The 27,857-nt window shown below is 44.2% G+C and overlaps 1 protein-coding gene and 1 long non-coding RNA gene across 8 annotated transcripts in view; one reads left to right on the top strand and one right to left on the bottom strand.

The window, feature by feature from the left end:
- The window catches only part of HLCS (holocarboxylase synthetase), a 225,230-nt gene extending 198,025 nt beyond the window's left edge, over positions 1 to 27,205 (top strand). For all 7 annotated transcript variants that reach the window (XM_077879167.1, XM_077879166.1, XM_077879171.1 and 4 more), the window contains 5 exons: positions 13,302 to 13,369; positions 15,081 to 15,241; positions 18,764 to 18,878; positions 21,607 to 21,820; positions 23,753 to 27,205. In XM_077879167.1, the coding sequence (XP_077735293.1) occupies positions 13,302 to 13,369; positions 15,081 to 15,241; positions 18,764 to 18,878; positions 21,607 to 21,820; positions 23,753 to 23,924 (730 nt within the window). In that variant the 3' untranslated portion in view covers positions 23,925 to 27,205. The remainder of the gene's footprint in view (positions 1 to 13,301; positions 13,370 to 15,080; positions 15,242 to 18,763; positions 18,879 to 21,606; positions 21,821 to 23,752) is intronic.
- LOC144301926 (uncharacterized) lies at positions 12,647 to 16,530 on the bottom strand. The gene is made up of 2 exons (XR_013368835.1): positions 14,878 to 16,530; positions 12,647 to 13,502 (listed from the first exon to the last, which is right to left on the bottom strand). It is a non-coding gene; the product is annotated as an uncharacterized LOC144301926 (long non-coding RNA).
- Positions 27,206 to 27,857: the final 652 nt, after the last annotated feature.

Below are 27,857 nucleotides of genomic sequence, written 5' to 3'. Positions count from 1 at the left end.
AATGTGAGGAATGCTCTGTAGAATGTCAAGAGACCTGGTCATTTTGGCTGATCTCTCTCAGACCTGGTATATCCCTTCCTGAGACAGTCTAGTGTCTGTCTAACCTGACTGTCCAGGGTGAAGTGGAAGCCTTAGTTCAGGTTCGTAAGCATAAATTACTTAACTTAGTCCATGTTAATGGGACTCACTGGTTGATCCCTCCATGTTGCAAATGACACAGAATTACAGGTGCAAAGAGATTGGATGCAGACCAGGAGTACTGAAGCCATTTCAGGAAGAAATAGAAAAGGCTTCCCTTGGAATTGTCGTATAGGATCATTAGCCAAAACTTTTTAGTCTTGTTAATAGGCAGGACTATAGCAGAGAGAGCACTGCCACCAAGATGACAAAGAAAAAAATTCAGATCCTCTTTAATGAAGTAAATAACATTGATATTTAAACCTGTTAAAGACAACACAAAAAAGTTACAGACCAGTATCACTTCTGAGCATTGATACAGAAATAATATGTATTAAGAAACAGAATCCAACACCACATTAAGAAAATAATATACCATGATCAATTTTTTCCAGGAATGCAAGGTTGGTTCAATATTGGAAAAAATAAATTAATATATTTATAGATATATTAGTTCATTAAAATGTTAGCAGAGGGCAGCCCCGGTGGCGCAGCGGTTTAGCGCCACCTGCAGCCTGGGGTATGATCCTGGAGATCCAGGATCGAGTCCCACATCGGGCTCCTTGCATGGAGCCTGCTTCTCCCTCTGCCTGTGTCTCTGTCTCTGTCTCTCTCTCTCTCTGTGTCTCTCATGAGTAAATAAATAAAATCTTAAAAAAAAAAAAAAAGCTTTCCTTTTAAAAAAAAATGTTAGCAGAGTGAAAAGGAGGAAAAACATATGGTTATCTCCACAGATGCCAAAAAAGCATTTCCTAAAATTCAACATCCTATCATCATAAATACATTCCCAAAATAAGAATTAATGGGTATTTTCTTAATATGATTGTATGTGTGTGTGAGGAATAAAGAGAGTGTCTTAGTGGGGGAACCCTATAAACTAAGGGTTCCACTAAGGACACAGATAAGGCAAGGATATTCACTATCTTTATTTCTATTTAACATTGTACTGAAGGTATTAGCCAATCAAAATAGACAACAGATGTTAATACCTAATGAATAACAACAAAAAAATGTCTAAAATTTACATGAGATAGTTCTGAAACATGTCTGAAATCCACAAAAGTAACCTGAGAAAAAATGTAAGGCATTGCATGCTGGTAGATAGGACAGTTTGACATCACCAAAATACCACTTTTCTCCTGGTTAATTTATAAATTTAATGCATTTATACTAAAAATGCCATTTTTTAATCATTAAGCTAGACAAGTAGATGCTAACATTCATTTAGAAAAGTAATTGTGCAATAATAGTTGGGAAAGCAATGAAAAAGAAAAGCCACAAGATGATACTAGTGTTGCTGGATTTTAAAACATGCTATCAAGCCCCTGTAATGAAAACAACATGATATATTGGCACGTGAATAAATGGGAGTGACCAGCAGCATGAAATAGAAAGTCCAGAAATAGACCCAAATGCATAGAGGAATGTAGTATATAATAAAGGTGGCATCTCAAATACCTAGACCAAAGATAGACTTTTAAACAAATGATCCAGGGACAATTTGATAGATATTTGGGGGGAATAAAGATAAAATCAGACCCATCCCTTTCACCATACATGAAAATAAACCCCAAATGGATCAGGGTTCTAAATTTAAAATGAAATCCTATAAGTTTCAGAAACAAGTGGATGAGCATAGGGAAAGGCTCTGAAAACACAAAAACAAGAGGCAGTAAAAGATTGATACAGTTGACTACATAAATATTTAAAAAAACATTTTGCATGGTAAAAATCATCATAAACAAAATCAGAAGACAACAAACTGGGAGAAAATATTAGCAAGATGCCACAGATAAAGCACTACTGTTCCCCATCAATTAACACACTCTTAAAAATAGGCGAAAGACATGAACAGGTAATTCACACATACTGTATACACAAACGGCCTTTAAACATATGAAAACCTCACAAATAAGAGAAATGCAAATTACAACTACACTGAAAGCCAGCTCACATGGCAAAAACAAAAACGTGATGTTATGCTGTACTGGTGAGGCAGTGGGGGAACAGATATGCCATCTGTGGCTGGTTCGTTAGTAATGCAGGGGACTCTGGCAGTGTCTGACAAAGCTACATGTGCATTTTCCTTCTGATCTGGCATCCCACTCCTAGGAGTTCACTTGAAGGTCCACTTCAACAACACAAAAAACATGAGAACAACAGGAATTCATTATACTGTCTTTTGGCAACAACCTAAATGCCTGTACATAAGACACTAGTTGAATAAGCCGTGCTACATCCATACAGCGGGTACTCCTCAGCTTTAGGAGAGAGTGAAGAAGAGCTCTAGGAACTTACAAGGAGTGTTTCCATGTTATAGTAAGTGAAACAAACATACAAGGCAAAGGAGTATCTTTCTGTAAGGCAGAAAGGGAAATAAGAAAATATGCATATATCTGTTCACCTGTGTGGAAGGAAACAAGGGAAGAATAAACCAGAAACTATGACATGAGTTGAGTTGTTATTTACAGAAAAGAGTTGGAGGGAGAGATCCATCCAGGTAGAAGAGGTGAGTTGGGGAGCGTGACACTTCTCAGTATGCTTTTCTGTATAGTTCTGATTCTTGGAACCAAGTTAAAAAAATAGGAAAGAGGGGTGCCTAGGTGGCTCCCTCCCAGTTGGTTAAGATCTGCCTTCGGCTCAGGTCATGATCCCAGGGTCCTGGGATAGAGCCCTGCATCAGGCTTCCTGCTCAGTAGGGAATCTGCTTCTCCCTCTGTTTCTCTCTCTGCCTCTCCCCATCAGTTTATACTCTCTCTTGCTCATTCTCTCTCGCTCTCTCTTTTTCTCTCTCTCAAATAAATAAATAAATAAATAGATAAATAGATAAATAAATAAAGATTTTAAAAATCTTTAAAAAAATAGGAAAGAAACAGCGATGGAAGGAGGGACTTTGTAATGGGATACAGAAGTATAATTAAGCCCAACTTTCTTTTAGATAAATAACATAACTACACTAAAATGAAAGAAACAAAGAACAAGCCAAGGAACTTTTAAACATGTGCTATCTGACTGTATATCTTCAGGCTAAAGACAAACAGGGACTGTAGATAAATAGTGAAGTCTAGTTAGTAAGTTTGTTTTTCACAGTAGCATGGGTCAGCAATTATGAAACCACTTTCTGTGTATGACAGTATTGAGCAGATAAGTAAATATATCTGACATAATGGGAGCCAGATTTCTCATTTTTGGAGGAGGAAGTTACAAATATAGAAAGGAGGAGAATAGAATGGACCTTGTGGTGCTGAATTGGAATTGGAGATTTCAGTGGACTTCAGTGGTTTTAAGGTAGATGGGTCAATGGGATGGGAGAAGGGGACACAGGCAGGAAGGGAAGAAAAAAGGAAGGAAGGAAACACCTGTTCTTGTCATTACCTAGTACCCAGATCTGTTTTATAAATGTCTTTTGTGTGTGTGTGTGTGTGTGTGTGTGTGTGTGTGTGTGTGAGGTATCTGGGTGGCTCAGTCAGTTAAGCATCTGATGCCTGATTTCAGCTCAGGTCATGATCTCAGGATTGTGGGATCGAGCCCTACTTGGGTTCTGTGCTCAGTGTGAAGTCTGCTTGAGACTCTCTCTCTCTCTCTCTTTCTCTCTCTCTCTGCACTTCCACCCTCCCATAAATAAATAGGTAAGTAAGTTTATTTTTATTTATTTATTTTTTTTAGTAAGTAAGTTTATATATTTATTTTTGCTAAAAGGAGCCAGAGCTCTGTGAAGAAAAAAGGCTGATTCTAGGGCTGGGACTAAGACATTTGAAAGTGAGTCTGGAACCTCTTCTTATGCCAGAAAGTAAGGAAATGCTGATCATGTCAGGGACATGTCAGTAGAACACAGTTAACCCAGCTGAAGGAGCTTTCAACTTGCCAAATCTGGGGCAATTTGATCATCAAAATAAATAATGATAGGAAAATATGTAGCCTGTTAAATGTGAATCTATAAATCCATTCCGATAAGAATAAATACATAGATATATAAGTAGATATATATAAAAAAAATCTCACTCTTCTTTATTGTAGCATCCCATCAAGTAAATATGGAAGAAGTAATGAATCAAAATCATTATTTGGCAACCATTGAATTAATAATCTGTTCAAGCAGGATTCATCTGCAGATTCTGAAACTAGTTAAATTTTATGAGAAACATGGTGTTTATCTCTCCACAATTATTTGTTAATTACAGTGGAAAACCAGTGACTTTACAGTGGAAAATATGGCACACACCATCTTAACCCAGTGGATCAGAGTTAATTCACCAACACCGGGACAAGGCAACTCTATGTACCTTCTAATGTGATGCACCAAGAAGGATATAGCCTCACTAAGAATTTTTTTTTAAGATTTTATTTATTCATGAGAGACCCAGAGAGAGGCAGAGACATAGGCAGAGGGAGAAGCAGGCTCCCTGTGGGGAGCCCCATGTGGGATTTGATCCTGGGACTCCAGGATCACACCCTGAGCACAAGTCAGTTGCTCAACCGCTGAGCCACCCAGGCGTTGCCTCACTCAGAACTTTGTTCTTGCCCCAAATACTGGCCTGAGTCTCATCATGAGGAGATTTCAGCTCATCTAAATCAAGAGGCATTTTACGAAATAACCTTAATGTCTTACACTTTTCAGAAAATGTCTAGATCACAAAAGACCATGACTAAAGAATTGAACCCAATTAAGGGAGATGAAAACTAACTGTACTAAATGATCTGGATTCAATCCTAAACCAGAAAGAAGACTGTGTTTTACCATCAAGTGCATTGTCAGGGCAGTAGGAGAAATTTGAATACATTCTGTAGATGAGATCAGGAATTGGCAAACTGTGATCCTCAGGCCAGATGTGACCTGCTGCCAGTTTTTGTACCACTTAGGAGCTCAGAATGGTTTTTTACATTTTTTAATGATTGGGAACAAAATGAAAAGAGTAAGATCTCTATGGCATTCTGGAAAAGGCAAAACTGTAGAGACAATAAAAATTAAAGCCATCAGGGGTTGGAAGGAGCAAAGAAGGGATGAATAGATGGGGTGCAAGGGATTTTTAGGCAGTGAACTGTTCTACATGGCATTAGAGATTTGTCCAAACCTGTAAAGCTGTGCAGTACAAAGAGAGAACCCTAATATTTTTTAAAATTTTTATTTATTTATGATAGTCACAGAGAGAGAGAGAGAGAGGCAGAGACATAGGCAGAGGGAGAAGCAGGCTCCATGCACCAGGAGCCCGATGTGGGATTCGATCCCCGGTCTCCAGGATCGCGCCCTGGGCCAAAGGCAGGCGCCAAACCGCTGCGCCACCCAGGGATCCCGAGAGAACCCTAATATTAAACAATGACCTTTAGTTAATCATAACGTATTGGTTTGTCAGTTAAACATACTATGCTAAGATGAGGTATTAGTAATAAGGAAGCAGGGGCAGGGGGGCTGTGGGGGTGTCTCTGGGAACTCTACGTTCTGCTCAGTTTTCTATAAATCTACAGCTATTCAAAAAATAAAGTCTATTTACAGGTACCTGAGTGGCTCACTCAGTAAAGCGTCCGATTCTTGATCTCAGCCCAGGTCTTGATCTCAGGGTTGTGAGTTCAAGCCCCACTTTGGGCTCCACGCTGGGCATGAAGCCTACTTAAAAAAAAAAAAAAAAAAGCCTATTAAGTTTTTTAAAATACTATATTGTGACATCCGAACAGTATATTAAACTTAAATTTGTCTATAAAGTTTTGTTGAAACACAGCCACATTTTCTTATTTACATGTTGTCTGTGGCTGCTATTTGTGCCCAGACAGCAGGGTCAAACAGTCGCAACAGAAACCTAGTGGCTCACAAAGATTAAGATATTTAAACTATCTGGCTTTTCACAGAAGAAGTTTGCTGACTCCCAGATGAGGTAACAGTGTTGTAACACAATACTAGGTTTCCGATTTTGATCATTGTGCTCTGATGACATAAAATAAACCCTTGATTTTTATACACGGACATACAGAAGGATAAAGAGGTGTGATGGCTGCAACTCTCACATAATTCAGGGGGAAAAGTTATGGACAGACAGAGATAGAACAATCTGTGTGGTAAGAAGTTAACATTTGGGAAATCCGCGTGCCGGGTAAAGGATTCTTCATACTATCCTTGCAGTTTTTTTGTAAGTCTGTTGTTATTTCAGAGAAAGAGGTTGAAAACAACAGCAAAATAGCATGGGCCATAGAACCAGCCAGAACTTGATCTGAGTTGCTGACTTGCTGGGTCTGCGGCCTTACAGAAATGGTTTTGCTTGTCCAAGACTGTGTCCTCATCTGATTTGGGAAGCTTAGATGAGATAATGCGTGTGAAGTGCCACTCGTGCAAAAAAATTGGCGTCGGTTCCGAATGCCCAAGTTGGAAGTGTACCCAGTGCCTGCAGGAAAAGCATTCCCAGATGTCTGCTCACCATGTGGTCAAGATGCGTCAGCGTCCTGTCTTCTGTAATGGCAGCCGTGTCTCCCAGCAGAAGGCCCTCTGTTGGGTAGATGGCTTATGGTAATGGCTGTGGACACACTCCATGGGGAGCCCCTCCACATCCAGCTGCAGAGGATAGACTCTGATCGGCCTGAGCGGGGGTATGGAGGGGTGTGGGAGGGGGTTGAGAAGATCCTGTAATCTGGTGACTTAGCAGACGGCTTAGCCCATGGCCTGAGTTCCTGTGTGTGGGAGTACAGCGAAGGCTCCTGTCCAGAGGGTGAGGATCTAGGGTCAGGACCGCTGTTGGACACGGTCACAGACGTAGCTGTGGGTGCCACGATGGTCTCCATTTGCACAAGCCTTGTCCGTCTGTGAATTTTGTAACTGCACGTCTAAGGTAAAAGGAGATGATGCTCGGACATCCATTATCTATGGTGCAGGGTCAGGGGTAAGAAATAGTGGCTTGTGTTCATCTTGATTGAATAATACAGACCAACATCAATAAATTCTGGGTCTGCTAGACAGGTGCCTCATTCTGAAAGCTGAATCCACAAGACTCCTTCCCTATGAGCAATGAAATGATTTAGCAGTAGTGAGGTGTGATCATGATGTTAGAGATGGGGAACAAGTAGCTGGAAACCTGGGAGTGGTTGGTAAGCTAGGAGATATGGAAATGAAACAGCATCTCCAACAGAGGGTCTGACCCACCGGCATCCTTCAACGGACGTACAGGTGGGCCCCCCAGTCCCAGGATGCACCTGCATGCCTTGCTGCCTATTAAGTCACCCCTGCATCCCCACGGATCACAGAGCCCTCTGTACTCCCTGTTACATTTCACGTGTTGTTACAGAAACTGCTATGTGTTTTTTCCAAAAAAAATGCTGCGCATCCTTACATCAAAGACAACTTTTTGTTTAAAAAAAATTGATTGCATCGATAGAATCAGACTTTTTAAAACCTCACATATCTTGATATTTTAGCTTTTTCAAAAAATTATTTTAGCTTTTTAATTTAAAAAAAGAAAGTGCTGCCCGAATATAATGGTTGGTGTTTGCAATGTAATATATTTTTTCAAAAGTTCCTGAAATGAAATTTAGCGCTGTTTCCTTTGAACTACGCAGATGTCAGTGGGGGTTATGCATAGTGGGAATTTATCTTCCAGTGAAGTTTTTAAAAATCAGAAATAGTGACTTATAAATGCCTGACTGCCTGGATCCTCCTCCTCTTGCCTCATTCCTACCCCCTTAATCGGGTTCTTTTTCACATATAGAGAGAAAGCATGGAGAGGGTGCAGAGAATGTGTCTTTCTGAATGCTAAGAATAAAGGAGATGTCAGAACTGAAAATATCAGGGGAAGAAGACATCAATGAAAAGGCACAGCTTGTGCATTAAGAACATGAGTTGATGAAGCTCCCCCGTGCCCCGAGGATGCCAGCAGCCACATGCACACCGTCTCCCCAGCCCAGAGGGAGTCTGTGCAGGGACAGTAAGCAGACTCAGCCTGTCACCACTGCACAGGGCACGTGCTCCCCAGAGAAGGAGCGCAAGGGACAGGCACTCCATACGTGCATCGTGTGCATTATAGGCGGATCCGCACAGTGAGCCTGGTAAAAGCCCAGTCGGTCGGCTGCCCTTGTGTTGCAAAACTATCATCTCTCAAAAGGAAGAGCTTGTTCAGCCAGTGAGCTGGCGGTTGCATGCTTACCCTACTTAAAGCAGAGTCGAGTGTAAGGAAATATCTTTTTAAAAATATAGCATTTTTCCTGATTATAAAATGAATGCACTCCAAGTGTAGAAATACTGGAAAATTCAGGAAAGTGTAAGGGAGACAATAATAGCCGCTTGCAGTCTTACCTCCCAAAGACTAAATGGGACAAGTGTAAGGACCTCCAGCTTCTGGGGACAGCAACCACTGTGGATGTATGTCCTGTATTCTTCTATAAATGCACATGAACAGCTTACATAAATGAGACCAGACATGCTGTTTTCAAATGTTTCAAGTTATCAGTGTAATAAGAATGTCCCCTAACTAAGGCTCCTGGGTGGCTCAATCGGTTAAGCATCTGCCTTCGACTTGGGGCATGATCCCAGGGTCCTGGAGAGAACCCTAATATTAAACAATGGGAGCCCCATAGGGGCTCTCTGCTCCACGGCAAGCCTGCTTCTCCATCTCTCCCTGCTTGTGCTTTCTCTCGCTCTCAAATAAATAAATAAAATATTTTTTAAAAAGTCCATAACTATGCATCATTCTAATAGCTCCACAGTAAAGAATTTCCCCAATCATCAGAAACCTATTTTGTAAAATATATCAGTGTATTTGTTTAAAAGGGGAAAAAGTCTAGAAGGATATACACTTTTAATGAAAAGAGGGACTTATTTTCTGCTTTGTACTTTTCCGTAGTTTTTCAAATAATTACATTCCTCAAAATAACCAGAGCTGATATGGTGCTGTATTGCTTAACAGTTTTAAAAAGCAGATTTTAAAACATCATTAGAATCATGCTGTGTATAGGGATTTGGCTTGTGATTAAATCACCTACCTGATGGAGTCCAGTGGACATTTACCTGTCCCACAGATGGCTACGTGGGAGTTGTTCATGCAGGGACGCTATGATTTTTTTGTATTGTTTCTGATTTTTCACATTATAAGGCTGTGATGAACCACTGTGCCCCTGAATTATTTCATTTCCCTGAATACTCCTTAGGATGCATTCCTTGAAGGATGGTCATACGGTCAGAAGGTACAAAATTTTTAAGGCTCTGATTGCATATGAACAGACTAGTTTTAAGAATTTCTCTTTGTAAAAAGAAAAAAAAAAGAATTTCTCTTCATTAATACTATGAAACAAACTTTGCTCCTAATATGATAAGTGCTGTAGGTAACACTTATTGTCTTATTTAATTTTAAAGCAGGTCTTTTCATTCTTTTCTTTGAAATATTTATGAGGAATTAATTACCAATATTATATCTAAACATAAAAACTATGCTGCTTTATTTTTAACCAGAATTTTTCAGAATAATTTTTAAGGATAACCACTTAATCTTGAGGAAAAGTTTTAAAATAAAGAAAAAAATCATCCTAATAAGACCTAATAAATAAAGCCTAAGTAAATTTCAATCCCTCCATTTTCTATGAATTTTTCGTGGGTGGAATAAACGTATATGTAGTTTTTATATATGGCTTTTTAAATTTAGTAGAGTATCACAAGCATTGCTTCCCACAGACTCTTCATCACTCTGGTTTTTAATGACCGTGAATTATCCCTTTGGCTTCACATACCTCAATGTACTCCGCGTTCTCCTATCGAACACTGAATGTTACTCCCACATTTTAACTTTTATAGCACAGTGGTGAGTGTGTACTCTTGCTGTAGGTTTGAATCCCCCAAATGGATTGACTGGGTCTGAATTTAAGTTTCTGTTCATTCAGAATTTTCACACAGGGTCATACCGGCCTGGCTTCTAGCTTAGTCTTAATCCTGGAAGCTTTATTCCAACCACCTGGTGAAATCCAGGATGTTCCCGCTGGCAGGGCTCCCCCTAGGTGCTGTGATGTCCTCAGGAACGAAAGTGGTCACATTTGAAAAGCGACCCTTTGGGGTCTGGATGTTCCAGAGGAGCAGAGGAGAGTAGCAAACGGAGCACTTTTCCTGCATGCCCCATCGGCAAACTCGAGGGCCTGCGCTGAGCTGCCATTCATAGAAACCTTTCATTCCACAGCCTTTGTAAACGAGGAAAGAAAATCTACAGCAGCAAGGACCTGATGATTAAGCCCCCCCCTCTTTTTTAGATTTTTATTTATTTATTCCTGAGAGACACAGAGAGGCAGAGACACAGGTAGAGGGAGAAACAGGCTCCCTGCGGGGAGCCCGATGCAGGACTCCCTCCCAGGACCCTGGGATCACACCCTGAGCCCAAGGCAGATGCTCAACCGCTGAGTCACCCAGTGCTCCCCCAATTTTTTTTCTTTTTCTTTTTTCTGTTTCCTTTTGTGAGAACATCATCAGCTCAGGATGGAAAGGCATTTACGGTGTCTCCTTTCTGCTTGAGCAAACTCCGGCGACTTCATTTTCAGAAATGCAGAATTCGTGAAGTTCATAAATGATTCTTTGTTGACCGTGAGCCGTGTGGTTTGGCCCCCAGACTTATCTCAGATAGCACAAATAAATCTGGCGGCCCCTCGTTGTCTCAAAGTGAGCATTACCTCCCTCCCTCTCTGTCCCCTCCTTGCAGAAATTTCCTCTTGGCCTTCAGCTGCACAAACTCCCGTCTTCTCATCAATATGCCCTGTTAACTGCTGCCAAACCTCCAACAGTTGAGTGCATATGTTCCCTTAATCATTTCTCTTTGTTCTAGAAGTCTGTGTTTGGTTTCTCTACCTCCCCCACCCCCTCGCCCAATTCCACCGTCACCCTCACTGGCTATAGACTCGACCGTCTACTGTCTACATGTTTATTTAAGGAACATCCTAGATCGCCTGCCGTTGAGAGGGCTTTTGCAAGCTGCTCACAAAAGGCCACATCATCCCCCTGCCCACTCCCTTGGAAAAGTTTGTTAGCTGCCACCGCAGCCCTAGGAGCCCAGGTGAGGGGTTGCTGGAACTTTCCGGAGAGCTCGAGGCTCCGAGAAGATAGTGTTCCCTCCCCGCGTGGACAAAGATTCCTTCTCTGTGTTCCTCTGGTCCAACCCAAGAAAAGGACGCTTTATTCTGGGAGCCCCACGGTGTATAGGAACAGTCGGTCTCAATGGGTTATTCATGGTGTCCAAGAGAAATACTTCTGGAACTGTGCTTCATGTAAGATGGAAGTGGGCTTGGCACACAGACGGCGGGGCGGCCTGCTTGCTGGGAATGCCCTGTGCCTGTCGGACTCATTGGCCCCCGCCTGATGTGGCCAGGCTCTTCTTAGCAAGTGAGGGGGGTCCTCTGGGCTCCTTGTCACCAGGGTCTGCACGCACCGGTGCCAAACTCTGCTGGCCAATGATGTACAGGGAGATACTGTTGCTTTTCTCTGCTCTTAAGTGTGTTTCTTCTCTTACCATTTGTAGAACCCCCACCCCTTCCCCTGAGCCCCAAAAGCAGATAAAGAGCCCCCAGAACATGTGGTCTTGTTTCAGGGCCCTTTCTCCTTGACACAGGGGCTGCTGTGGGACCCTGGAAACTGTTACTGGAAGCACCATGCAAATAGCATCTCCAGCACCCGTCCCCCAGAAGCATTTCCAACAGCCCCAGCAGCTGCACCGACAGTGGGCAAACCTGATTTTTTTGGCTTTCTTTAATAAATCCTACCATGAACCATGCCCGCTCAGAACCTGGTCAGCAGCTTCTGGGAACGCAGTGGAAAGCCTTCCTAACACGGAGTTAAAATATGTAGAAAGTAGCTGGGAGGAAATTCTCAGTGTGAGGGATTTTTTTTTTTCCCCTTTTCCTTTTCTGGAAAAAAAAAAAAAAAAAAAAAAAAGGTTAATGTTGACTCATTTGGTGGAGATATAAGGCACTTTTCTACCTATCCCCAAAGGGAAGTTTGCGTTCTTTTAAATGAGAGCGTTTTAAAAGCAGAACTCGAGTCTAAAATGATCCAAGGTTCTCCGGACTTCTCAGAAGGTGTAGATTTATTTACTATAGTTAAAACATAATTAGTTCTCAGGGGATGGTGTATCTTTTAAACGGCTTTACTGCCACCATATTGGCTTTCTGAATAATCAGAAACTTCTGTTATGATTATGTACCAGTGTTTGGACAGAAACACACCGTAAGTAGAAACAAATGTCAGGAGCTGCCAGTTGTCACCCGGAGAAGGGACGCCACATCGGAAGGAAAGACGGGACTTCTTGATCGGATATTCCAAAGAAATGGAATCGAACAGCGTCTTTTTTTTTTTAAGATTTTTTTTATTTATTAGAGACACACAGGAGAGAGAGACAGAGACAGAGACACAGGCAGAGGGAGAAGCAGGCTCCATGCAGGGAGTCCGTCGTGGGATTCGATCCCGGGTCTCCAGGATCACACCCTGGGCTGAAGACGGCGCTAAACTGCTAAGCCACTGGGGCTGCCCTTTTTTTTTTTTAAGATTTTATTTATTTATTAGAGACACACAGAAGAGAGAGAGAGAGAGAGAGGCAGAAACACAGGCAGAGGGAGGAGCAGGCTCCATGCAGGGAGCCCAACGTGGGACTCAATCCCAGGTCTCCAGGATCACACCCTGGGCTAAAGGCGGCGCTAAACCACTGAGCCACAAGGCTGCCCTTATTTTTTTTTTTTTTTTTTAAGATTTTATTTATTTATTCATGAGAGACAGAGAGCAGCAGAGACACAGGCAGAGGCAGAAACAGACTCTCTGTGGGGAGCCTGACGGGACTTGATCCCGGATCTCCAGGATCACACCCCAGGCCGAAGGCAGGCGCTCAACCGCTGAGCCACCCAGGGATCCCCTCTAACAGCATCTTAAATGAGCTAACAGCCCAGGCAGGGACCCTTGCTTCTCCCTACCCCAGTCTTTCTTGATTCAATGGTGTTTTCCTCACCTCCTCCTTCATTATCACTCCAGAGGCTGGGAATGGGGTCAGTATCCGCCCCCACCCCTGGAGGATAGCCCTTTGTCACTCGCGCACACCCGCAAGTGAGCGCAAACAGGTCCTCCTTTCGTCTGGGCTGCAGGCTCTGCTGTCATGTCCCGGTTCTGGCTGACCAGTCTTTCCCACCATTTGCAGGTTGATGTTTGAGATCCCGCAGGAAATGGGGTTAATTGCCATCGCAGTCCGCCAAACCCAGGGCAAAGGTCAGTCATCTTTTGTTATCGTTGCTGTTGTTGTGTTTCCTAGAATCTGTGACTCTTGTGGCCCGATTGGCCACTGATGGTGTGTACTGATCATGGAGAAGTCTCGGGTTAGAAGCGCTTGCTTTCACACCCCCTAAAACGGAGGAAGAGGGAGGGAGATTGATGAGAAGGCAGAGTCTTGGTAGGACTCAAATGGAGATGGTTATTAATCACTGGACATTTGCTGGGGATAGTTTTTTTTTAAGATTTTATTTTATTTTATTTTTTAAATAATAAATTTATTTTTTATTGGTGTTCAATTTGCCAACATACAGAATAACACCCAGTGCTCATTCATGAGAGACACAGGCAGAGGGAGAACAGGCTCCCTGCGGAGAGCCCAATGTGGGACTCGATCCCAGGACCCCGGGATCACACCCTGAGCTGAAGGCAGATGCTCAACCACTGAGCCACCGAGGTGCCCCCTCGCTGGGGATGGTGTTAACATTCCGTCACCTACATCTTGTAAATTCTTTCTGACACATTCTAAGCATTGCAGTGTGTGAATCATTACTGTGTTATAGAGACATTTATTTGCCCGAAGGTTCTCTGGGGGTGCCCTCTGTGCCCCTGTTCAGTGCCACGTGGAGAGGCCTCTCATCTGCCAGCCCCCACCCCAGCTGCCCTGGAAGTTCCAGGCAGCGGGCACTTGACCAGCGGTCAGTGTCCACTCATAAAGTGACCACCGAGAAGCCAGGGGCTGCTCAGAGCTTCCGCCATCTGCTGACCCTTGGAATCGAGAGCCTGCGTCCTCCCGGAATCCACCTGGGGTCCAAATGCAAGCAGACTCCATGCTCAGTGGTCCTGCAGGAGGCACTTGGCCCTTGCCCCCGCCGGTGCCAGGCCACCCCAAATATGCTTTTCACTCTCAGAGGCTCTACGCCTTGCTCAGAAGGAGCAATGAAATAAGAAATCCACTGTTTTCCCCTTCTTCCCTTTGAACATGTCTTTTGAACCTAACTCAAAGAGAAAATTCATTTTATCCAAAGCTGAAGGGCTCAATATGGTGGTTTAAAAAAAAAAAAGGACATAGAAGAACTTTGATTATATCTCTCATTTGGATCATTTTATTTTCCCAACTTCTCTTTTAGGAAAAGTAGCTCAGAGAGATAATATCAGGGATTACTTTTTAAAGTCAGCTTCCTTTTTTTTTCACCTCTTGTAACAGTGAGATATAATTCACATACCGGACGTCACATTTCTATATTTAAAGTGTACAATTCTGGGGTTTTTAATAATATTCACAGGGCTGTGGGACCATCACCCCAGTATGGGCCACTTCTAGAATGTGGCGTCCAGGACCTCTCCTGGACCAGGACAGACCCAGCCCGGTTTCCCCACTGTCTCCGTTTTTGCCTGTACTACCAGATGGTGACAATTAAGCTGACAGTCATGTTCAGACACGTTAGACTTTGAATCAGCAAAGTATAAATGATAGGCTCACGGAGGCAGGACAGTCCGCTACTTACCAGAAATTTGTTCAGCAACACAGCATCGGATTTTACAAAGCTTCTCTGTTCTTGAGTTAACCCCAGAATCTCCAAGCATCTTCAACAGTGTGGGTTGACTCCACGTGTGGCTCTGAGTCCTGGGCACAGTCTCTGGCATCCTGTGTGTCCGACTCTGGTCACGGGATGAGGTGGCCGCTTTCCTGATGGGGCCTGTGTTCCAGGGCGAGGAGCGAATGCTTGGCTGAGCCCCATGGGATGCGCGCTGTCCACCCTGCTCATCTCCATCCCACTGAGATCCCAGCTGGGACAGAGGATCCCGTTCATCCAGCATCTGATGTCCCTGGCCGTTGTGGAGGCAGTAAGGTCGATTCCTGAGTATCAGGTATGTGCGGTTTCCTCATCTTACATCCCCACCCCTGCATGCACGTCTCAGATGGGGTTGGTGTGTGGCTCTGCCCGAATGACCGCTGCATGTAGAGTAGAGTTGTCACCTGCCCTTTGCAAAGCTGGCACCTCCTGGAGTTTTAAAAGCACTGTCAGCTTTTAGAGTGGCCTTGGGCTTGCCTGGGACGGGTTTATTTCCCAGAATTCCCTTTCTGTGCTGTTCTTAGATTGTTCAAGCATCTTAGAGCAAGCCTCTTTTTTTGTCTTCCTTGTTTTTCTCCCCCCTTTAATTGGAGCACATTGGGCTGGATAGGCCAGTTGGGGTTTCTGGTGAAAATGCTTGTTTTATGCCTAAACAACCTTCTCAGCCCTGTCTTCATTTAGCATGGTCAGTGCCCAGCAGGACCAGCCTCACCTGTGGCTGCCCCGGTGAAATGTACAGGTTCACGTGAGGTGTCTGCTCCCCGCTGTAGGGACACAGGTGCCTGCTTCGTCGTTACCATCGGAGGCTTCAGTGTCAGTTAGTAGTAAGAAGACAAAGGAAGAGGGCGATGGATGTAGTTTTCCTGGACGAATTTCTTTTTTTTTTTTTTTTAAGATTTTATTTATTCATGAGAGACCCAGAGAGAGAGGCAGAGACACAGACAGAGGGAGAAGCAGGCAGGGAGCCCGATGCGGGACTCAATCTGGGGACCCTGGAATCACACCCTGAGCCGAAGCCAGGCGCTTAACCGCTGAGCCACCCAGGCATCCCTTCCTAGAAGAATTTCACGTGGATATAAAGAGGGGGTTCCTCCCCCAGCCTCCCTCCCACCTACAGTTCTTGGTCAGGCTGCACACAATTATTGTATTAATTCCTGAAGTAAGAGGCTAAGATCATGACTTTCAAAGGGGCCTGCTTGGCATTTGACAGGGAAGCAGTCCTCCCCTTCCCTGTGGTCGTGTCCTCATGGTCACTGCACATAGGACTGGGGGTATGTGTTTCCCCAATCCCGTCAAGTCCCCGGCACACATGCTGAAATACGACTTTTATCACCAGGCTTTTCAGCATCCTTGCTCTCTGTGTCTGCAGGGCTGGGGCTCATCAGACTGTCACACACCTTCACAGGTCGGCCTGCAGCCCGTGAACTAGGCACTTTGCCTCACAGAAGGCAGTTGAGAAGATAAACTTCTGTCGTGGGGGGAAATATTTTTAACCCTAGCAGCGGGTTCATTGGTCTTAGGAAAATAATTAAAAATTTACATCAAGTGCTCTCCTTAATGCCCATCACCCAGTTAGTTACCCCATCCTCCCACCCACCTCCCTTCCAGCCACCCTCAAGCGCTGGGTGTCGTATGTCACTGATGAATCACTAAATTCTGCGCCTGAAACTAATAATAGACCATAGGTTAACCAAATTGAATTTAAATTAAAAAAAATTTTAAAAGAACAATGCTAAGAAAAACATGCAAAAAAATAACATTAATCATTTCATGCAGAGTATTCTAAAGCATTATTATCTTCTTTAAAAAAATAAGGAAACAAACTGAGGGTTGCAGGAGGGAAGGTGGGGTGGGGACATGCAGGAGGGAAGGTGGGGTGATGGGCATTAAGGAGGGAACGTGATGTGACAAGCACTGGGTGTTTATGCAACTGATAAATCACTAAATTCTACCTCTGAAACTAATACTACACTATATGTTAATTAATTGAATTTAAATTTAAAAATTTTTTAAAAAATAGTAGGAAACAAGAAAAAATAAAATAATAAAATAAAATTTAAAATTTCAATTAGTTTAGCTTTTTCTTGGCTTTGATTTTGACCTTGTAGCCTCCTCACTTGTTAAAGAGAAAGCCCTGGGTTTGACTCCCAGCTCTGCTGCTTTCCAGTGTAACCTCAGGCAAGCCAAGCAGGCTCTCTCAGCTTCAGTTTCTTCCTCATTAAGCAGAGGTGAAGCGACTACCCCCCGGATGGGGGCTTGGTATGAGCAACAGACTAGTGCCGAGATGGGCTCCGTGCCCAGCTGGCCCTCTGTGAAGGACGAGCCAGCCCTGGGGGACCGGAGGCCATTAGCTCCGCAGCAACCTTTTGGTTTTATTTTGCCAAGTGTCTTTCTTTTCCAGCCCCATATATCCATATTTTCATCCTCTACCCACCCATGGTACGACCTGGCAGTCCTGGCACCCATTGGGTCTCACTCGGTCTCTGTGTCCTCGCTGGAGTCACAGCAGGAGGTGGGGGTCTGGGTGGGCCAGCTCGAGGCAGTGTCCACCCCTGGACCATTCTACTGTGATGTGATTGGGGGAGGGCACAGGCAGGGTTGGTTGCCCAGGGTTGCTCCAGGATGGAGAGGCAGCGAGCCACAGAGCAAATCTGTTTCTGTTACCTGCTGACTGTTGCAGTTCTTTGGGGCCTTCAGATATAATTCAGCGGAACCGTGTTCCTTCTCTGTATCTCTCTAGGATTCTACTTGAGACATTTCTTTTTTAAAAAAATAGAAAAGATTTTATTTATTTATTCATGAGAGACACAGAGAGAGAAGCAGAGACACAGGCAGAGGGAGAAACAGGCTCCCCGAAGGGAGCCTGATGCAGGACTCGATCCCAGGACCTCAGGATCATGCCCTGAGCCGAAGGCAGACGCTCAACCACTGAGCCACCCAGGCGTCCCAACTTGAGACATTTCTACCCACCTTTTGTGACATTGGTTAATTTAGGGCATCTTTCTCTCTCCAGCACGAGCTCCCTGAGGGTATACCTGTCTCCCTGCCCCCGGCACCTAGCACATGATAGGCACTCAGTGGTGGTGGCTGTTGATACAAGCACACCTTGGAGATGTTGCAGGTTTGGTTCTAAATCCCCACGAGAATGTGAGTCAGAGGAGTTTTTGGTTCCCTGGTACATGTAAAAGTTACGTTCACACTATGCTGTGGTACTATTAGGTGTGCAATCATTAAAATGGTGAATTAAAAAAAAGTACACACCTTAATTAAAAGCGCTGGGTGTCATATGCCACTGATGAATCACTGGGTGATGCTAACCATCATCTGAGCTTTCAGCGAGTTCTAATCACTGGACACAGATCACCCTAACAAATACTGAAAAAGTTTGAAATGTAAGAATTGCTAAAATGTGACACAGAGGCATAAAGTGAGCAAATGTTCGTGGACAAATGGCCCCAGTAGACTTGCTCGACTCAGGGTGGCCACAAACCTTCAATTTTTAAGAAACACGGTGTCGGTGAAACACAGTAAAACGACCTATGCCTGTCATGGGATAATGAACAATGCAGGGATGTGGAGAGAGTGCTGGGATTTGCGCCAGATGTGTTCTGTAGGTCTCTCTCCTGGCCCCAGAGTGGTCCTTTACCACTGGATTGTCCCAAAGAAGTGATTAGCTGCCAGAGCAAGAAGAGAGGATGAGATCTCAACGTTCCGTTAGATCCGAGACTATCCCGTTCATCTTCCTTGTAGCTGGATGAGCTCTCCTGGTCCCTCCATGTCCTGTGATTGCTTGATTCATGTGCAGATTTTCCTTTAGGATATCAGCTTACGAGTGAAGTGGCCCAACGATATTTATTACAGTGACCTCATGAAGCTTGGTGGAGTTCTGGTTAACTCGACGCTTTTGGGAGAAACATTTTATATACTTATTGGTAAGTTTTTAAAGTTTCCACATTTTTTGATTCATAAAAGCAAAAATAAAGATGGTTTATACATGGCCACATTGAGGAGAGTGGATTATCATATGGGATTACTTTTTCTTTGAGTCTTGGGTTGCAGAGCACAATATGTATGCAAAACAGGCCAGATTGGTTGAAAGCCCTTCCAGGGGTTTAGCGTTCCTGTCTATGGCCATGGAAACCACCAAATTGGTATCACATCAAACAAGTTTTTTTTTTTTTTATTACACCTCTCCACACGCCTGCTTCTTGTTGAATTAGAAATGGTGAAAATAAACATTTAATATGCCATTTTGTAAGAAGAAAAGAAAATGAATTGCAAGGATGGGTCTCCTGGTCTCCTGGGGGTCTTGCATTCTTAATTGGACTTTCCCAGGCCATGAAAAAGTTGAATTCTTTTTGACCTGCAGAAGCAGCTCCAGGCTGGTCAAGGTGGGATATAGAATCCCATTTCCGCTCAGCACATCCACATCAGGCCAGGAGATGGATTCAGAATCGGTTTCAGAAGCTGTTAGGCTCCTGCTCCTCCAAGCATCAGCTTCTCCCTAATGCCCAGGAGAACTTAATGTTCAGAAATTAATTAGTAATGGGCAGCAAACACATGATGGTGTGTTGGAAGCACCGGCCAAAAAAGTGTAAAACTTATGTTTCCAAGCTCTGCTACCAACTGGGAATATTATTCTGAGCAAAGTGCTTCAGATCCTCCAAGCTTTGCATCCCATGTTTAAATGTGTTCGTTCGGCTAGATTGCAGATATTCCAAAGTAGGGCCCAGAGAGATCAAGGAGGTCCAAGGATGGCTTCAGGGAACCAAGGAATTCATGGCTTTTATTAAATTCTTAAGGCCGTGGGAGATGATGAGGGGAGAAGAGGTGTCTTTGGGGAAAGATTTAGGATCCCCAACAGAGGTGCCCTCTGGTTATTGGAAAGACATAGCCTTGGGGCACCTGGGTGGCTCAGTCGTTGAGCGTCTGTCTTTGGCTCAGGGCATGATCCTGGGGTCCTTGGATCGAGTTCCGAATCAGGCTCCCTGCATGGAGCCTGCTTCTCCCTCTGCCTATGTCTCTGCCTCTCTCTCTCTCTGTCTGTCTCTCTCTTTCTGGGTCTCTCATGAATAAATAAATAAAACCTTTTAAAAAAATGTCTTTAACATAGCCTAAGTTGGCAGTACTCAGCGTTGCTGTTTTCCCCAGGACTTTGAATTTTCTGAGCATAAGGGAGATTTTTCAGCACTATATACACTTAATTTAATGCTTTACCTTCCATACTGTGGGTGCAGCTGAATGAATGAACAAGTGAACAACTGCTGATTCTTCCCTGTTACTATAGTTACTTGTTTTTTTTTTTCCAGGTATAATTTACATTGCTTTGTATTTTAATAGCCAGTATATATATATATTTTTAAATCTGAGGCCATTCAATCCTTCCCTTCACACTGAAAATGGCTCAGAACATTTACCAAAGAATACTGTTATTATAAATATCATCATTCTCTCTGAGGCGAGTATTTGGGGATTTTTTTTCTCAGAGGCCCTGAAAACAAGTCTCACTGCTTGCAGTATTTCATGTCTCATGGAAGCCCTCTTTGAGGTTGATTCAGGGCCCTGTTGAAAACTGAGGTTTGGCTTCCTGAAGACTCCGACTCTCCCGGAGAGGAGGCCGTATTAAGTAACAGCAGAGACCAGCCTGTTCAAACCCCTCTGCTGGTAACTCCCTCTCCTGAAGCCCCGGGTCGGGAGCCTGCAAGGGAGCCACGGAACACGGGTTGGCCCCTTGCCAGTGGCGTAACCGTAGCGCCAGAGACTTCCAAGGATAAAGTATTAAAAGATGTGTCCGAGGGTTGTGCCATGACCAAGGTTTGAAATCCCTGAATCCAGAGTTTACTCCTTAAGACCTGAATAAAATTCTTTATTTTCAGGCATGTGTTTTGTTACTCAAGTCGGAAAAGGAACAAGAGATTTTACTTTCTGCTGGGCTCAGTGCAGAGCTACAGTTCTTGGCTAGACCACATGAGGTATTGTTTCGGAGGTCACTCCAAGGAGCTTTGCCCCATTCATGGCTTCTGTGTAATTGAGTCAAATCTAGCTGGTTTATTTACCCAACCGATCGGCAGCAAGGTTGGGGGGGTCGTAGCTTGAATGAGGATAATAAGGGAGTGATGAAAAGGAAGATGGCCCCAAACAGATAAGACTTGTCTTGTCTTGTCTTTTTTTCTTTTCTTTTCTTTTCTTTTTTCTTTTCTTTTCTTTTCTTTTCTTTTCTTTTCTTTTCTTTTCTTTTCTTTTCTTTTCTTTTCTTTTCTTTTCTTTTCCTTTCTTTTCTTTTCTTTTCTTCTTTTCTTTTCTCTTCTCTTTTCTCTTTTCTTTCTTTCTTTCTCTCTTTTTAGATTTATTTATTTGAGATGGGCAGTGGCAGAGGGGGAGAGAGAGAGAGAATCTTAAGCAGACTCTGTGTGGACTGTGCAGCCCCACACAGGGCTTGATCTCACCATCTAAGCTGAAATCAAGAGACGGAAGCTTAACCCCCTGCATCACCCAGGTGCCCCGATAAGTCATTTTCAAGTGGCCAGAGATGATAAACTTGCAATGAGGGAAAGGAAGCAGGCAGTCGGTGAACAAGGCTGTGACGTCTTCCAGGGGGCTGGGAAGAATGTGTGATGAGGTTGAGATGCTCATGTTTTCCAACTGTTTGCTTTTGCTCAGGCTGCGGATTTAACGTGAGTAACAGTAACCCTACCATATGCATCAATGATCTCGTCATGGAATACAATAAGCAACACAAGGCAGAGCTGAAGCCCTTAAGAGCTGACGAGCTCATCGCCAGAACTGTGACTGTGCTGGAGAAGCTCATCGACACGTTTCAGGACAAAGGGCCCAATGGCGTTCTTCCCCTTTATTATAAGTATTGGGTACACAGGTCAGTGCTGATCCGTCTTCATTCTTTTAAAATGTCTTTTAAAATATTCAGTATCTTAAAATAAGAAAGTAAGTACAAGTCTAGAAAAAAGTTTTTAGATTTATTTATTTTAGAGAGAGAATGTGTGTGTTTGTGGGCTGGGGGAAGCGCAGAGGGAGAAGGAAATTCTCAAGCAGACTCCGGCAGAGCACAAAGCCCCATGCAGGGCTCCATCCAACACCCCTCAGAACATAATCGGAGCAGAAACCAAGAGTCAGATGCTCAACCCGACTGTGCACCCCTCAGGGGCCCCTAGATAATTACTTTTTACCTTTCTGATGGAGAAAACCGGTGTCCACCACGTTGAGCAAGTTACCATCAGCAATAACAGGACGAACGGGCATCCCCGTGCCTGCTGGTGGGATGCCGAGGGAAGGACACAACATCACCTGAGAGCTTTCCAGCATGTTTAAACTGAACCTAATATGAGGAAACAAAATTTTAAGTTGCAGAACATTCTAGATAACAACAGTTTTCCAAGTGAGATCTCCAGGACAGTTGCACCCTCACCTGGGAACTGGTTAGAAATGCACATTCTCAGGTTCCACCCTGGGCCTCCTAAATCAGAAACTCTGAGGCTGGCTGAGCATTATATTTTAACATGCTCTGGGGGGCATTCCCTCCACCCCCGGCCAGCCTGCCTGCCCGCCACCACATGCACCCAAAGCTTGAGAGGCCCTGGTGTATCCCAACAGGCCTCTACACTTCAGAAATGTTGAGGTCTTCAAACACACACACACAAAAAAAATAAAATAAAAAGAAGGTGGGAGATTTGTTTGAGATTAAAGAGGCATGACAACCAAATGCAAAATGTGATTCATAATTAGATCCTGGATGGGAGGAAAGAGCCACAAAAGATATTAATGGGACAATGGGGAAATTTAAACATGAACTATATACTAGATGTTATTATGTGGAGGTTAGATTTCTTGAGGGTGATAATGGTATTCTGGTTTTGTGGGAGATTGTTCTTAGGAGGTACATGCTGAAGTATTTAAGTATAAAGTGTCATGATGCCTGCAACTTATTTTTAAATGTCAGCAAAAAAGCATGTGTGTGTGCATGAAGAGAGAAAGCAAATATGGAAAATGTTATCAGTTGGTGTGAATATAAGTGAAGGGGGAATTCTGGGGATCGTTGGACTATTTTCTCGACTTTTCTGTAGGTTTAAAATTATTCCAAATAAAAATGAGTGGCATGGGGTGGGGTGGGGGGATGGATCCTATATTTTAAAAACTACTTAGGGATGCCTGGTTGGCTCAGTGGTTGAGCATCTGCCTTCCACTTAGGAGGTGATCCGAGGGTCCTGGGATCGAGTCCCGCATCAGGCTTCCCACAGGGAGCCAGCTTCTCCCACTGCCTATGTCTCTGCCCCTCTTTCTGTGTCTCTCATGAGTAAATAAATAAAATCTTTTAAAATAGTAATAATTATTATCATCTAACAAGGATGTAACCCAACAGGTACATTTGGAAAATATTAAAAGCAGCAGCATTAGAGTGAGTTTAACTTGAAGTTGATGGTACTCAGCTTCGTTCTAGAAAATCAACTTTCCAACGTAGCTGCTTCTTCTCCAGCCTCAGCCAAAAAAACCTAGAATTGCACAGTGGTTCTTAAAAGTGCTGGAGGGTGAGGAAGTGGTGCAAATCATCATCCAGATGATCGGAGTTGGGAGAAAGTCCACACTCCCTATTGGAATTTCCAACACCCTGATTATTCTAGTAGTTATCAAGACGGTTCTCAGAGGACCAGCAGAAGCCAGAGAATTTTATCTCGCCTACCCCATCCTGGGCCCCCTCCCCCAGTCCTTCTGCCAGATGGGTAAGGACTTAGCTACCTGTCTCTAGACACCGCATTACCTTTCTCACTGACCCTCTGCTGTTCTTCATGTCCAGTGGCCAGCGGGTCCGCCTGGGAGGCCTCGAGGGGCCAGAAGTGTGGATAGTCGGCCTGGATGACTCTGGCTTCCTTCAAGTCCGGCAGGAGAATGGCGACGTGGTGACCGTGCATCCCGATGGCAACTCCTTCGACATGCTGAGAAACCTGATCATCCCCAAGCAGCAGTAGCAGGGCCTGAGGCCTACCTCCCTGGGGCCTACCTGCCTGGAGCCCACTCACCTGGGGCCTGCCTGCCTGGGAACCCACTTGCGTGGGGCCCATCTGCCTGCGGCCCACCCACCTGGGACCCACCTGCCTGGGACCCACCTGCCTGGGGCTCACCTGCCTGGGGCCTGCTGTCCTGGCCACGGAGCAGCAGGAAGGCAGGCAAAGCCACTGCAGCAAGCATTCCAGTTCAATTCCTGCTGCTTTTCCTAGCCTCAGGACCTGGAAAGCTGATTTAGGGTTGTAGGCGAATGTTCCCTCCCTCCAATTAATCTGCTTAATTCCCTAATTTGGTTCTATTGCCATTTTACTTGGTATTTGCAGATGTCCCGGGGCGCAGGGATGACCAGCGGAAGACTTAGTTCAGGTGAAGCACGACCCCAGGTGTGAAATCCTTCTCCCTTCTTGGGCTCGGATGTGTGTTTATTGCCCCCCCAGCCCCCCAAAGAAAGTTTTTATTTGGAAAACAGCAAGGGTATGATTCAGATGTTTCCCCAGTAGCGGAGACCTTCACTCCCAGACTATTAAAAAACAAATCCAAAAAAGCTTCCAGGCCCAGGCCAGCGATGAAGTAGAGGTTTGGTAACACTGTTTATGAGCGTCCAGGGAGGCGTTTTCCGAGAGGAACATACATTGGCACTTGGTCGTTGTTTTATTTTTTTTTTGTTAATGAGAAAAGGGATGGAAGACTTCTGAGTGTTACTCTGGGCCCGGTGGTTTGTGGTCCAATAACCGCGCCTCAGTGGCCGCAGAGACGGGTGTCACTGGTGTGGGTGCAGTGACCCTTGGAAAGGAAATCGGTTACTTAGGTCGGCCGTAATTTACGAGCTCCCTTTCCGTAAGTTTGGATTTACTGCATGTTCTGAAGTGATGGGATCAAGTTCAAGATCCTTCACGTGTGGATTAGGCCTCGTGTGGGTGTGCGGGGTAGACGATCGGACCCTAACAGCCAGAGACGAAGACTCACTCATGCCCCACCCCAGGGAGGATTGGGAGCTCTTAAGCTAGTTGTAGGCTCACTTTGAAATCCGGAGCATTCCTGAAAGACCATGTGGCGCACAGAATGCAGAAATACATGGCATTTTGTTTGTAAGTCATAATTGTTGGCTCCGCTTTTCCTAAATTGCCAAGAAACAAAATGCAACCGATACTGAACACCGTCATTAAACGGGGGGGATGTGTGTGTGTGTGCGTGTGTGTGCATGAGCGTGTGTGAGAAGCTTTAGAAGAAGATGTTCAAGATCTGATGCCCTAAAAGTCTCCACGGAAGAACAAAAGAAAGGAAACCTTTTGATATGCATTTGCGATTTCCAGATGTACCCCATGCTTTTTCCATGTCACTCCTATCTCTGTTGAACTTGTGAATCACACACATTACTTTTCAGTCCTTAAAAGGCCAATTTTTGTCCACTTTTCTCTCTTCCTGCCAGTCGCAACTGAAAGTAGTGGAAAGAAAACTTGATGGGGCTCTCAGCTTTGAACAGGATCCTCCTCCTTATACACTAGCACCATCTTTATCCAGCTTTACCCAGCAGGCTCATTCCAGAAACTTGTGGCTTTCAGTGTAAAAATCTGCCTACCTTCAGCCAGGCACAAGCAGCGCCATAGGAAGGGAGGAAAAATAACGTGTTTAGTTAAGTACACCAACCCAGTGTGTGGTTTTTGGAAATGTCACTTCAAAAGAACCAGAGAAGTAATTTTTGCAAATAAGGCTTCAATTAGAATGGTTTTTCTCAAAAAACAAAAACAAAACAAAAAAAAACCCACCAAAACAAAACCAAAAACAAAACTTGCTCTCTCCTAAGTGTCCAAGTCTTCTTTTGGAATTAGTGACAAGTTTAAACAAAAGTCCACGGCACCCCCAGAAATCACCAAATGGACTCACCCTTGAGAGGGCATCTGCAAAATATCATCAAGAGGAAAGATCTCTGGGCTAATGTTGCAAGTCTCATTTCTCAAACTTTGTAATATAAGGCAAGTCATCTCTCAGAGCTGCCATTGTTACTGTTTGAATTTCTTTGGGGGGTTCTTTAATGAAAAACATGCTATGTGTTGTTTTAAGCTGAAGTCCTATTCTAGACAGTTCTGCTTTGGGGGGAAAATGTTATCATTTAATTTCCTTTCTGTAAATTAAAACTAATGATGTGTGGCCACGTCAGCGCAGATGGAGATGTTCCGGGCGCACCGCTTTCCCTGTGCCTTCGAGACTTGTGCCGCCACCCGGTTGTCTTGAGGGAGACAAAAGAGACTTGAAGCAGATGCTACGTTTCCCGTAAACCTGACTGTTGCCTCATATGAACCAAAGACTTTTGAAATTCTGCTTCATAGAGACCAGCTGAATAAAAGCATCTCACCCAGAGCTATTAGCGTTAGGGAAATTATCTGCTTGCTACACTACACTCACGCACTGGGGGCGTCGGTGCACCTGGCAATCTCTGATCTCAAGGAGCTTTAAAGGCTTAACAGTGACTTTGCATTTTCTTCCTAATCTTAAAAACGTGGCAGCTGAGCTCAGGACTGGCATGCGCTTTCAGGGCATCTGGTTTGCCTGCGAGGTTAGAGGCTGTGCACCATCGAGCAGCTACTCGGGTATGTTAAAAGGCGAGACCTTGTCCCTTCCAGGCCGGCCGCGGATTTCAGGGGAAGCCGTGGGGAAGCAACCCCTGAAAGGAAGTTTCAGGAAGGAAGTTTTCTCCAGTAGGCATTTTATTTTCCAGAAGGCCTTCCCGTGGCCCCTGCCGAAGCAGCACCTGGGGACACTGGGTGTCCAGCCCGGGTTCACGGGGTGCGGGCACAGTCGAAGGATTGGTGTCTGGGCCAAGGCAGTGGGTGGGGTTCGCTGCTGCAGACTTTGCCCTATGTGGGAACCAGTGGGTGCACAGGCCCAGGCGGGGAGAGCATGCAGCTGCAGCCTCCAGTCCCCGGGCCCCCCTCCACGTACAGCCCCGGGGGTGGCCTACACAGTTGCCCCGGCCCTGGAGCCTGGGAACCCGGAGAGAAGCCAGCCTCGTCCAGCAGTTTCAGGATTGCAGCCGGGAGACATTTTTCAGCTTGCTTTCTGGAAGATCTGTTCGCTCTTCACAGGCAGAACACCTGGGTTATTACTATGCACCTCAGAAATTTGCAAAAAAGTGTGAACCTTCGCATTTTTACCTTTTCCAAGAACCGTCTCAGAAAAGTCATTACTTTAAACCGATGCCTATAAAAAAGCAACTCTACCAAAATAAACTTTAAGGTTTTCTGTACCGTTTGGGCTCATTGTTATTTTTGCCACAAGTTTCGTTTTTAAAAAGAGGCAACTACTCTTGGTTACAGTATTTTTATTCATAGTTAAACATTTTTACAAAATAAATAGTTTTACATAGTAAGGAAGGTGTATGTATTTCTAAGTATTGAGAATTCGGGGGCTTTTGTTGTTGTTTTTGATTTATTTTTGACAAATGGATTATGTGTCGTACAAAAGAGAAATCTTACTACTCCAAAGAAGGAAAGTGAGCAAAACCCAAGGTCAAAAAAACCCCTTTTAACTGAGGTGAGAAATAAATGTAATAAAACGGTTTAATATAAAGTTTTTCATTGAAAAATAAATTTCATGTAACAGTATATTTACTATAAGAACAGGCTTTGTTGTTGTAGAATTGTTCTTATTCTTTTGTAAGAACTGCTTGATTTGTGTTTTGGGTTTTTCCCCCAAGATTTTAACCTTCTATATCGTACTTAAGTTTAGGAACAGCTTGCGTAATGCATCTTCGATAACCCAAGGGCTATGATGCGCTAAGATTTTAAACTACTGTCATTTGCCGGCATTTATTTGAAATGTTCTTTTTATTCCATTTCATCTGTAGCAGCCCCCAGTCTACCCTGTCTTACAGTTGCAATAAATTACAACTTCGGGTA

Source organism: Canis aureus, chromosome 30, assembly GCF_053574225.1.
Source record: "Canis aureus isolate CA01 chromosome 30, VMU_Caureus_v.1.0, whole genome shotgun sequence".
NCBI classification, from domain to species: domain Eukaryota; kingdom Metazoa; phylum Chordata; class Mammalia; order Carnivora; family Canidae; genus Canis; species Canis aureus.
Note: the sequence above shows the minus strand (reverse complement) of the source record. Positions and strands in the feature narration are given on the sequence as shown.